At 43.0% G+C, this 13,379-nt stretch overlaps 1 protein-coding gene across 1 annotated transcript in view; it reads right to left on the bottom strand.

Moving 5' to 3' along the window:
- The window catches only part of COQ3 (coenzyme Q3, methyltransferase), a 109,778-nt gene extending 108,738 nt beyond the window's left edge, over positions 1-1,040 (bottom strand). Inside the window, exon 1 of the mRNA XM_069235538.1 lies at positions 841-1,040. Coding sequence (XP_069091639.1) covers positions 841-859 — 19 coding nt within the window. The 5' untranslated portion in view covers positions 860-1,040. The remainder of the gene's footprint in view (positions 1-840) is intronic.
- Between the last annotated feature and the right edge of the window lie 12,339 nt (positions 1,041-13,379).

Genomic DNA, 13,379 nt, shown 5'->3' on the forward strand with positions numbered 1-13,379 from the left:
CTGAAAACAGGCGTGTTAATCCAACTACACTCAATATTCTGAGACCTGTACATGAGTTCGACCTCAAACACGCATATGGTGCAACATCGAGATGAGAGGCCGGAAAGCCTACCCTTTGGAAAGGCTAGCAGGAGCGTCTTTCGTAACATGAAATTACAAATATTTCATAAGCTTACTGCCATATCACAGAAGAAATTGGTAAAAAAAATGTGTTAGAGTGTTGAAAAATCTTTGTAAAAACTGATTATAATCTGCTTTATCTTGAAACCTATAAAAGAAAGTGTGTATTCTCAAATCATTAATTCCCCTTTGTAAAGATATCGGTCAGTAGCCTTTACACAGTGTCAGATTCACTAAAACATATTTGTTGTAATCATATCAGGTTTGACCAGCATGTTGAAAATGCATGATCTATCATTATTTTATTTTATTGGGCTGAAAGATATCTCCGCCCCTTAAGTGTTATCTCCACTTCCATTGGTTGCCATGTTTGCCTCGAATGCCACCAAGCCTCCCCGAAGTTAAGGTCTCGTTGCGCCTATGCGCAGGCAGACAGATCAAGCTCTGACCCATCATCAACCTTTACCTTTGACCTTCAGGCTAAAAGTCTAAAACGTAACGCAGAAGGATAATATAACACCATCCGAAGCAATCGCTGGGCCTGAAAAAGAACTTAAAGTACGTCTTCGCTTTGACATTCAATATTAAAGGCAGGGCCTCGCTACGATACCCTGGCATGTCCACTGGCTCAGTGAAACCGGTAGTACTACAGTGTTGCTGCTGAACATATCGGGCTCCTGACAGACAGTACGACAAGTGCTTCTGATGCACAGAATTTACCTGGTGCGCGCCAGGCCATCTGGACGCTGCCTGACTCCCTTAGTCTTTTACTCGTTGTCTTTCTTTGCCTGCGGAACCGGCTGTGCTAAGGCGGCTGCACACCATGTACACCAGGCAAGTGTTAGTAAACGAAGTTTGCACCATAGGAGCCACCCGGCCTGTACGCTGTCACGAATGACCTCTCTATTACGTCACAAACTAGTGACCTTCAAATGGAGGCCTGGGGCGGGGGGCACGTAGGAAGGAGACGAGAACAAATCGAAGAGCGATTCGGACTGTGCCTGAGAACCAATCAGCGAGCGATGTGGACTGCGCCTGCGCGCTGTTTAGATTAATGGAATAAAGACACACTCGCCAATTGATTGCTTCTGTTCTGTGTCGTACTACGTTCGTGTAGTCGTCCTTTAATCTATTTATTTTCGTTTTCACCTCGGATGTTGAGAAGTCACTCCTCGGTGCGTTCCCCACCTACAGTTAAACGCGTGCTCCAGTTGCTTGCTTTATTGTGTATGAGCGCCCTTTAGTTTCATTTCCTTGAGCTTTCAAGTCACCTAGGACGTCGGGAGGTCATTGTGCCGTGCTACGGGTGTGGGTGCCTCCTTAGTACTCGTCTCTGCTGTGGCAACTGGAATTACTATCGGGGCACAAGTCAAGGGTACACGCGGGTAGACAGTCCTGTCAAGAGGTTGCCCCCCCTCCCCTACACAGAAATATGCTAATCACCGAAACACATTCTGCAGCGCTTGCTTGTTGTCTGCTTTCTTCGGAGAGCAGCAAAGTGCAGGAGGGGAGGGACACAGCTTATCACTTCACAAGTATTTAAGAGAGACATGCTTTTGACTTTATGCAATCCCTGTATATAAGATATACACATGCACTGTAAAAATGTCAAATGTGTTGGTCAGTCTCAGTATTTACACAAATAACAATTCAAATACCACTAGTCTGTTTTATTCCTTGCATAGCACTACTAGTCAATGCAGGATATCAAAGCACTTTACACCATGCGTAAACATTATACATTGACAATAAATATGTGTGTAAATCAGTGTTCAGGATTCAGGGTTAAAAGGCATAGGAGTCACATCTTCATAGCTCACAGTGATGTCGTAGAATGATTACAATGTATGACCTGCAGGTAACTAAAGGAGCTCTGTTAAGAGCAGTAACACACTTACTGAGCTACATAAAATAAAAACTGTGCCATCCGTGTAGTATTTTCCCCAGCCTGGGCACCCACCAATGACTACGCCTAACACAGAGCTTGGTATTAACATGCCTTTATTCATCTGTGTGTAACCTCAAACTGAACATTCTAAACCTGCATTCACTTCACCACACTCTAACACCTATGTCACAGTTCTATGGAGTCCTTCAGGAACCAAAAATGTGCCTTCAATAATAACTCGCTCAACACCTCATCTTCCCTTCTGTTAAATAATCAAATGTTTTTACACCTATACACACAATCATAGTTCTTCAGTGAGCCTTCTCGATGATCTGATTACTCGTCCCAATCATGTCTTCAGAAACTTGAAACCGGCAATAAAAGTGTCTACAATCTGTATTGGCGATGCAAGAGCAACAGCAGGCAGGGGTATTTCAATTGTTCTTTCAGAACCAGTCTCTACATTGACATTATCTGACAAATGGTTACCTACTTGTCCGAAATGCGAGCAATCTCTTGTGATGGACTTCTTAGGAGTTTGGGCAGTCACCATGTGTCCTTTGCTGGTCACAACGCGGAATGGCTCAGCATCGAATGGAGCATCAGACTTCCATTTTCTTGAGTGACAACACACATTCTCCTTTAGTGAAAACAATATCTTTTCCATGACGCTGCTTGTCTGCGTAGGCCTCCACTTTCTTTTACAATCCAAGACTCTGGTACGGGTTTCTTCCTCAGTACCTGATTTTCCATTGGTCCATTGAGGTAACTTGGTCGTCATGGCTCTCCAGAGCATCAGAGTTGCAGGGCTTTCTCCTACGATCAGGTGAGGGGTCAAACGGCAAGCTTGCAGGGTAGAATCCAAGACAGTTTTAAGGTTGAGCTTTTCCAAAACATTAGGCTGAACAGCTTTCTTCAATGTACTCTTGAAACGTTCAACAAGGTCATTGGTGTGCTCTTCTGATGCTTCACAATAAGATGATGAGAAAATCTTTGAATTCTTGACTGTTGAAAGGTGGGCCATTGTCAGATTTTGAAATCCCAGGAACACCATATGTCACAAAAATGCAGTCTAATCTCTCAATGACTCTCTGTTGAGTGATAGATGAGAGGTCTTCTATCAATGGAAAACAGGAGTATTCATCAACAGTCACCATCAGGTGATGTGCATTGTCAAGAAGACCGAAAAAGTCAACATCAATTCTTTCCTATACGTGCTTTGGCAAATGTGACAGGCTTGAGATGCATTTAGTAGGTTTCAATGACAGGCAGTTGCATAGATGACAGGCCTTCAACTCGGTCATTGGGATGAAGAAACCAGACTCAGTCTCGGAGAACTTGTTTTGTGGCAATGATTTCACAATGTCCTTCATGGGTCACTTCAATTATCTGTTGTTGCAGACTCACTGGAATAACAATTCTCAAACCCCTCAGGATAATGTCTTCTTGAATCACTGACAGCTCATTTTTGACATTTTTAAACTTCTGGTATTCACTGTCACTGTCAAGAGGTTGACTATTCTGGTTCCAAGATGATGTGTAATTATGTCTTTCACTTTTAACATGTCACTATGTGAACTCGTGGCAGTGACAATTGGCCCAACAAAATGGCAGCTGGTGTGTTTGATTGCACAATGAAATTTACGTAGGGCTACCATGACACTATAGGCACTCTGGTGAAGTAGTCAGCAAGGTTTTGATCTTCCCCTGGATGGTGCCCGTTTGTGTAGTTGTATGCTTGTAAACATAGACCTCAGCCTTCAATGCAATGAGGAACTTGGCCTTTGGATTGCCAAAGATGGTCAACAATGCTTGCTGAGCTGTCACAAGCCTAAAAGGCTTTCAATATAAGAACACATGGAAAAGTTTGCAAGCCTAAACCACTTCTAAACTTTCTCAGGTTCTGAATAAGCACGTTTAGTCTGGGACAAACATTTGCATACATATGCCACAATGTCTTCGTGGCAAAGTCTAATATGTATCTGGAACAGTAACAGCCATGCCAAGGCATGAAGGTAAAATGGACGCATCTTGTGGGAGACTGGCAGTTGACAACACTAGCACTTTAACTGGATCAGGTGTCATAACCCCATCATAAAAGATATGAGCAAAGAACTTTAGCTTTGTGTTATGGAATACACATTTCTCAGCAATCAGACTCAAACCTGCATCAACAAGTAAATAACACGCTTGAGAGCATTATCGTGCTCCTTCTGAGTAGCTCTGAAAATTAACGTCAAAACTATTGTTAAAAGCATTCATGACAGGCTATATGATTAGTCCAATTACATCTTGAAAAAGCTCCGCAGCTGATGACACACCAAAAAATTAGTGTTTTATATCAAAATAGACCAATATGTTTAGAAAAGGTTGTAAGGTACCTGCAATTCTCCTCGGGTTCCAACTAACCCCAGAGAGCTCTAGACCCCTGCCCTACTACAGGTAATGACAAATACTAAAGAAGCAGCATCACAAAATGTGATCAGTCTCTTGCAAATAAATACTAAAACCACCGAGTAAATATATCACTCAAAAATACATCCTGTACAATTGCAGATGAGTTGTGGCACACAGAATTGAAATTTGTATTTTATGACAAGACTAGCAATGCTTATTGTGCTTGTTCAAAGCATATCAGCGATTCTTGAAACAACATTTGGAACAGGTTTGCATTAGACTGTCCAAAAGAGTGTGTAGTTATGCCAATTTGCAGATACGGGAATGTCCTCCAGCCTTGAGCCAGCCCAAAAAAAGCTTTGGATGCCATTGACTCACTGTTGGATAAGCAAAAGAATCAATACCAGCCATGGACATGATCCATTTCACCCCATGAGGTAGCGTAGGAGAAGAGACAGGTTTAAAAGGCTTTCTAATAGAGTTAAACAATTACGTGGAAAAGGACGTTCTTAGATGAACAGTCTTTTTCTTGTATGTTTTAATGCACAAGCTTGAACACACTTTTGGTTGATTAAAGAAATAAGGATAGAAAACATAATCCCCTGTACGAGTGTAGTGTCTGGGAGACATATCCAGGGCTCCAGCATCAGAGAAATGCTTAATTGACACCAACCATAACATAGCTTTCCAGACAATACTTTTAAAGTTAATGAATTGTCAGACTGATGTAGAAACAATTTACAATCAACATTGACTTCCCATAGAACAGATTACTTCAGGCCAAGAGGATTAGAAAAACATACCAGATCAGAAGGTTTTCACCCATTGGTTTTTCATCCACTCGAACATGCCTAGCTGAAACTGATGATCAATATGTATTGACTGTTTTATAAGATTTACCTTGGCTTGGAAGAGTAGCTAGGAAGTTGACTATCAGAGTTAGATATGCTGAACTGATATCAGTATATCTTCTGACACACCAGCTAACCCATAGTGGCCATGCAGATTGGTAAGCTCTTCTAGGACCTGAGGCTAGGATTTTCAGAGTTATTCAGCAGGTTCTAACAAAATGGTGAGTTTGTCGAGGCTGCCCTGAAATCTTCCAAGCTGCCAGAGGGAGGGAGTAATTTAGAATACCATTGTGTGACCGTAAGAATTGTGTAACAGACTTGGAAGGATGAAATTAACTTTGGGCAATCAGAAGTTTTTTCCAGTAGGGTCAGGAACTAGATCCGAGACTGCCAAAGATGTTGCCAGGACCAAGATTGCTATTTGGCAACATGTCTGGGCAAATTGTTAATCTTTTTAGAACTTGATAATGAAGAAGACCCAGAAAGACAGCTTATATTGACAAAGATAATAAACATTTAAGTCAATGTTGTCAGGGAGATCAAGGGCTTAAGCAGAATGGTATACATCTCAATCTTGATGCTAGAAACGTTGTACTGGGGAAGACGAAGAATCAATTTATTTGAGTTGCAGAGAAAACCCAAAATGTATGTTCTCCTGGAAGGAACCAGTGTCTGCTTGTCCATTTGATAATGAAATCCAAAGACTTAATAAGCTGACTTGCCACGAAAAATGGTGAACCAAATTTGATTTGTCTTGAGCCATAATTAAAATATCATCTTGATAAACTAGGAGTCTGATACCTTGGGCTCTTGGAACTAATCCTCTAATTGCTTATCTGCTTTTGTTTTGGGGATATCATTGAGGACAATAATCTGAGGATGGATAGCTTTGAATGTGATGAACCGACTTGCAATGTGGTTCCAACTTCTACTGTCCCCAGCAAAAACGTGCTTTCCAAAGTGTTTATCATTATCAGTATTATATCTATAGTTGTCATCTGTGTCATACAGCTTAGCCACCGCAACAAGGTGCGCCATTTTCGCATTAGAATTCCATATGAATGGGATGTCCAAGGGAAAAATAACTTCCTACCTAGTGCAGAGAATCTTTGCTAGCTATACTTTCTGAAAACTGAGTTACCCCTTCTGGAAAAATCATCTCCCTCTGAATTAGTCTGACACTTTAAGAATTATTATTAGATTTATCCGTGACTTCCAATTAAATCCCATTGTAGTTGTATCAGGTGGAAATTAATTGGACTTGTGCATTGGAGATAGCCCAGCACTTCCTGTTTTTCTCAATGAGAAGGGTCAAAGCAGACTGTTTTTCAAGGATATTACTCACAGACACCTAAATATTTTCAGGTCTATACCTCATTGTGGAAGTCACCGCCTGCATAACAGATGATTGAATGAAATAATTTAAATTTGATCTGAACCATTCACTCTCTTTTTCCTGACTGTAAAATAAAGACGAGCGCTAAGAAGTCATATGACATATGAAAGGTTTATGAAGCTCAAGTGAAAAATTAAAATATGGAAACTAATGTTATAATACACAGAATATTGAATTAACAAACTAATTTAAAATGTAATTTAAATTAACCTAAAAGAAGACTCAGAATATCACAACAAGCAGGACAATAGATGATGGCCTTAAGACAAAATCAGTTCTGCAAGAGCTGAAAAATCCTGGAAGTGCAAAGAAGCCTGAAAGCCGCATCTGAGCGGTTTGCACATTTGTGAGGAAAGGCCCTCCCAAGCTGAAGACTTCCCATGTAGCTGCGTTTCAGAGCAGAACACACTCAGTAAGAGGTTGGGCCATGATAGGAGGTGGAGAAGACCACAGATGAAAGCAGTAAGAACGCTGCTGGATTATGCAACAAATAGAAAAAGAACCGATTGATTAAACCCAAATCTATGACTGGGGGGTGGATGTTTGATTTGTTCTGCATTCCGTCCAACATCTGTTCTTTTTGCATTTGTTGCCTAAGTGGGAAGGGTATGCCCAGCTGTGGGTCCCGTGCAGACTGTGCCACCAGATTCAAGCTAGCCTGGCTGAGGAGGTATGATACCCCGAAACCAGTCCCAGGATGCTTGTTTTCGGTACAGGGAGGACCTGGCCTGGCAGTTTGGCCTGGACTGTTCCCATGGGGAACAGGGTCAGGACTTATTTGAATATGGCTGGGTCCAGACTTGGGTGGCATGGTGAGCAAAAGAACAATGGATTGAACCCAGATCTATAACTGGGGATGAGTGTTTGAAAAGTTTCAGCACTCGGTCCATCATCATTTTGTGTTGCTAAAGTCACCCTAAGTGGCCAAGGTATGCCCAGATGTGGGTCCTTTGCTCACTGTGCTACTGGATTCAAGCTAGCCTAGCTGAGGAGGGGTGATACCCCGAAACCGGTCCCAGGATGCTTGTTTCCGGTGAGAGGAGGACCTGGCCTGGCAGTTCAGACTGGACTGTTCACATGGGGAACAGGGTCAGGACTGATTTGCATATGGCTGGGTCCAAACTGGGGTGGCATGGTGAGCAAAAGAACAATGGATTAAACCCAGATCTGTGACCGGGGGTGAGTGTTTGAAACGTTTCAGCACTCCGTCCATCATCATTTTGTGTCGCTAAAGTCGCCCTAAGTGGCCAGAGTATGCCCAGATGTGGGTCCCTTGCTCACTGTGCCACTGTATTCAAGCTAGCCTAGCTGAGGAGGGGTGATACCACAAAACCGGTCCCACAATGATTGTTTTTGGTCCAGAGAGGACCTGGCCTGGCAGTTAAGGCTGGACTATTCCCATGGGGAACAGGGTCAAGACTGATATGCATATGACTGGGTTCAAACTAGGGTGGCATGGTGAGCAAAAGAACCATGGACTGAACGCATATCTGTGACTTGGGGGTGAGTGTTTGAAAAGCTTCAGCACTCAGACCATCATCCCTTCGTATTGTATTGTGCAACAAATGCACTTGTGGAATGCTTAAGAATGGCAAAGTTTAAAAGGCTCTTGTGGAATGATGAAGGGGTCGTGCCCTGGCATAGCGAAAGGAGGGCCTGAGGAAGCACAATAAGTCTTATTGGAAAGTGAAAACAGGATATGTGCCAGTATACTGAAAGGCAATATGTAAATTCAACATAAACACTTGAAGAACCAATGTTAGATTACAATGTTAGATTAGAATAAAGTAATATTTATCTTGACAGCAAACAACAAGAAAAGAGAGCATTTTGTTCTCAGTAAATCATATTGTGTGGGTTTATTGTTTACAACTGGTCTACTACTACTTGATTACCATTTGTACTTATTGCTAAGACTCATGGGAAATGTAATCTTTGTTCTCATTGGCTTCTATATATACTAAAGCAAGAAAATTAAGCATACTGGAAGCTTTCGGTCTTGCATTAAATCTAGAATGATGTGCATATCACCACAATAGCAACAGACCGTAACTGTTCACTAGACAGGAACATTCTCAGATTGTCTGAAAAACAGTCATGTACTGCTACCTTTTGAATAAAACCTCCGTTATCTACAACTGTACTTCCTTTTCTGGAAAGACATTAAAAGGCATTGACAATTTACAACAGAAAGTTCAGATCAATAAAAAGAGCCTTCTGGAAACAAACCAATCTGGCTTTGGGGAAGACTGAAGCATAGAAACAAAAGCACAAACTATAATAAAAATGCCCTTTCAACCATGCATGTAGGAAGGTACCCTCTTTCTTGGCATGGTCACACCAATTTTCTGCCTATTGTCAGTGTGTTTGACTGTGTCCACTGGGATCCTGCTAACAAGGACCCCAGTGGTTATGCTCTCTCGTGTAAAGTTTGGTTCTGTACTTTTTCCTTCCCGCAATTGGCATACTGGTCCCCCCCATGTAAGTCCCTAGAATATGGTACCCAGGTACCCAGGGCACTGGGGTACCAGGGGATCCCTATGGGCTGCAGCAGTTATTCTGCAGTTATTCTGCTACCAATAGGGGGCTCATGCAAAGGGAGGCAGGCCTACAGAAGTAGGCCTGCCATTGCACTGCATGCACCCGTTTTCACTACAGGTCACTGCAACAGGTCAGTATGGTAGGCCCTCTCAGCCCAGAGGGTAGGGTGCAGGTGCCTGTGTGTGTGGGCACCCCTACACTAGCAGAGGTGCCCCCCACAAACTCCAGGCCCATTTTCCTAGACTTTGTGAGTGCAGGGACGCCATTGTACGCGTGTACTGGACATGGGTCACTTCCTATGTCCAGCTACATAATGGTAACTCTGAACCTGGGCATGTTTGGTATCAAACATGTTGGAATCATATCCTAATACTGTTGCAAGTATTGGGAGTAGGAGACCCATGCACTCTGGGGGCTCTTTTGATGACCCCTAGCATTGCTACCACCAGTCGTACATGGTTTTTCGGGCAGCACAAGCTGCTGCCACCCCTCAGACAGGATTCTGCCCTCCTGCTGCTTGATCTGGTCAAACCCAGGAAGGCAGAACAAAGGATTTCCTTTGGGAGAGGTAGGTAACACCCTCTCCCTTTAGAAATAGGTATGACTGGCACCCCACCCGGGGACAAGCTGTGTAATTGTTGCACCTCATCCACTAGATTTATGGGTGGGGCCCAAGCTTTACTCAAGAGTCTTGCACCAACTATGACAGAAAATCCTTCCCCTTTCCTTTCTGATTTGGACTGAGTAGATACTGCCCCTCCGGCAGAGATTTCCAATGTTATCACCGGGGTTAGTAGAGAAGAACGGCCCGGTAATCTAGAAACTGCCTTACATTTGAGAACTAGGATAAAAACCGCATGCCCAGAACTTAATATCATGTCTTGGAACGTTTCAGGAATAGGGAAAAAGTTGCAAGATCCTGAGTGGGTTAGTTTCATCAACAAGCAAGACATTTGCTTATTCCAGGAAACTTGTGCTGAAGAGGTGATCTATTTAGACAAGTTTATAACTTACTTCTCCCTGGCCCAACCACCTTCTGGGGGCTTTGGCAGATCGAAAGGTGGCCTCATGACTCTGCTGAATAACAAACTACAATGTGACCACTCAGTGATAAATCTCAATTCACATGACCTACTGGTAGTTCAATTCACATTTCAGTCTGGCTTTGTAGTGACCATGGTCAATGTATATGCAAGATCTGTTTCACGAGGCATAGAGTCTAGGGTACTTGCCTAGTTAGTCGAACATATGGAGCACCTGCATCCATCAGGCTACCTGGTGGTTGCGGGCGATATGAACTGTACCTTTGAATCTAAGAATCTTATTAGTAATCTGACAACTGAGGAAGACGAACTTTGGGGTATCCCCCAACCGAAGGAGGATGCCTCCTGTATTGGCTCCAGCGCTGCTTTGCAGATAGCTTTCCTCTGCCTTAGATTTGGATTAAGAGAATGTAATGGCCGCACCAGATCAGATCCAAATTGTGCCCCTACTTTTAAGCGTGGATTTTCTTCTAGCACCATTGATTATTTCTTGGTGGATATTAGGCTCTGGACAAGTACCCTAGATATGAAGGTTGAACCCCGTCATGATAGTGATCACAATCCTCTGTGCCTTACCTTAACCAGTCACGTATTTGGAAGAGCCCAGAATTTAGAGACCACTGATGTTCCGACGCCTCTTCTGAATCATAGACAAACCTGTGTCAGTTGGCCAAAAGTGATATCAAATTCATATTCGATTAAGACAATCTATTCATCTTTTTTTAAAACTCTTTTCTAGCTTTGATGAGCAAGAGGTTGATAATTCCAATCCTGAGCATCCATGCAGAAATGACTAGTATCCTACAGGGCATTTTCTATAAGAAAACCTCTTCCAGGCACACCCCTGGTTATACTCAATCTAGGGAATGGTATAACAGGGACTGTATTTATGCAAGGTCCAATTTAAAATCAGCCCTTAAAATGCACTTACTTGGGGAGATCAGAAATTTCAGACTCAGGTATACCAAGGCCCTGGAATTAGCAAAAAAATATTGGGAACACAAGACTCAACGAAGGATGCTGGATGCATTTAAGAACCAAGATGATGGCTCCTTTTGGAGGTTGTTGGCTAGTCGATACAGAGGGGGCAATGACACAATTAGTATGCATATTCAGCCAGAGGGATGGGTGGCCCATTTTTCTGAGATGTATGCCGTACCTGTACAACAGGATTTTGTGTGCCAGGGGGGTGACAAATGCAGATTCTTTGTTGAGGGCCCTACGGAGGACATTGTCTTTACGATGACTGAACCTATAGCAGCCATTAACTCCTTGAGACCAGCCAAAGCTCCCGGCCCTGATAAGATACCGGGGGACCTGTTTAAATCTGAACCCATCATCTGGGCGTGGTATATAAATACACTATCGAACGCCATAGCAGCAGGTGGCCCTATCCCGGACACATGTATGGGGTGGAAATAATCCCTATATACAAAAAAGGTGATGTGAGCTTACCTGTTAATTATAGGCCAATTTGTCTTATTGACAACTTGCAAAAGGTCTTTGCTAAGCAAGTACTAGATAGGCTCATGGAATGGGTTCAAGACAATCAGGTTTTATCCCCTCTTCAGGCCGGGGTTCGCCCAAAAATTAGCACCATGGACCAGGTCATTAGGCTCTCTCTGTTATTCTGGAAATACGTCACTTTAGCAAAACACAAATTGTACGTTGCCTTTGTGGACTTAAGATCCGCCTTTGACCTTGTCAGAGGGAAGCTATGGGAAGTTTTGAATAAAATTGGTGTCCCGAGGAATTTAGTGTATTTAATTCAAAGGCTGCACGAGAATACCTATGCACGAGTGAGATGGGGCAGTCAGGGGGAACTTACTGATCGAATAGATATTGGGCGGGTGGTACGCCAGGGATGTGTTCTTGCTCCCACTCTTTTTTCCTTATTTATTAACAAGGTGGTTAAAGTTGTAATGGATTGTCAATATGATGCTCCTTCATTGAATAATCAAAAAATTCCGATCTTGTTATTTGCTGACGGTTCACTGTTAATTTCCAAAACACCGATGGGCCTGCAAGTCCTGGTGGATAGATTCAGTGCTTTCTGTGCAGATTATGGATTGGAGCTTAATCCTAGTAAGACCAAATTTATGACTTTTGTCTGTGGCCCCATCAAAAGATGCACCATTTCATTTAACGAGGCTCCCCTAAGTAAGGTATGCTCTATTGATTATTTGGGGGTAAGAATTAGCAACAATATGAAATGGGAGGCCCAGGTTGATAAGAGCACTGCACTTTCATTACACAGATCCGGGGTTATCTTGCGTTTTTACAAATCTACTACTGTAAAAGCTGTCTCTCCAGCTATTCAATTTTTTTTTAGCAAAGGCTCAGGGTGCAGCGACCTATGGCGCAGAGGTTTTGGGATTTTCAAACGTCAGCAAATTATCTGTGGGGGACAACAGCTTTATAAGATCTCTTTTGGCATGTCCTCATAATACCCCATTGACTTCAGCGTTTTTGGATCTTGGGCTCTCCCGTATTTCTGACATAAAAGCCCTAAGACTCTTACTTTTTTGGGTACATATTTGGACCACCCCAGAATTAGCCGTGTATAAGGAGTCCTTACAAGACATCCTAGATAGACCTAATGCACTTTCAATTCCCTGGCTTAAGCATATCTCGAGATAGTTCCATAATCTGGGACTCAAGGACTTCTGGAGTCAACCCCACAATTTAAGGAGGGCCCAGAAACATTATTTGAAAGCAGTTTGTAGGTCTTATGTCAGAAACAATCACTTGCTATGTACGTCACATGGTCGATTGACATCCAAATTTCTTGACTTCAAGTGGCACCCTTACTTCAAACCTTTCCTAGATTTAATTCCTGACTTACTAAGCAAAAGCTTGTACGTCCGCTTCAGGTATGGGTGCTTACCTTTGAAGTCTTTTACAAGTACTTGGCGACTTGCTTTGACAACAGTTCTATGCCATAGCTGTAATTCTACCTCAGAAGCTGTAGTACACTTTGGGGGTCATTCCGACCCCGGCAGGCGCTGCCCGCCGGGAGGAAACCGCCAAAAGACCGCACTGTGGTCAAATGACCGCAGTGGTCATTCTAACTTTCCCGCTGGGCCGGCGGGCGATCTCCAAAAGATCGCCCGCTGGCCCAGCGGGAAAGCCCCTGCAAAGAG

This window comes from Pleurodeles waltl, chromosome 5 (genome assembly GCF_031143425.1).
Source record: "Pleurodeles waltl isolate 20211129_DDA chromosome 5, aPleWal1.hap1.20221129, whole genome shotgun sequence".
In the NCBI taxonomy this organism is placed as follows: Eukaryota; Metazoa; Chordata; class Amphibia; order Caudata; family Salamandridae; genus Pleurodeles; species Pleurodeles waltl.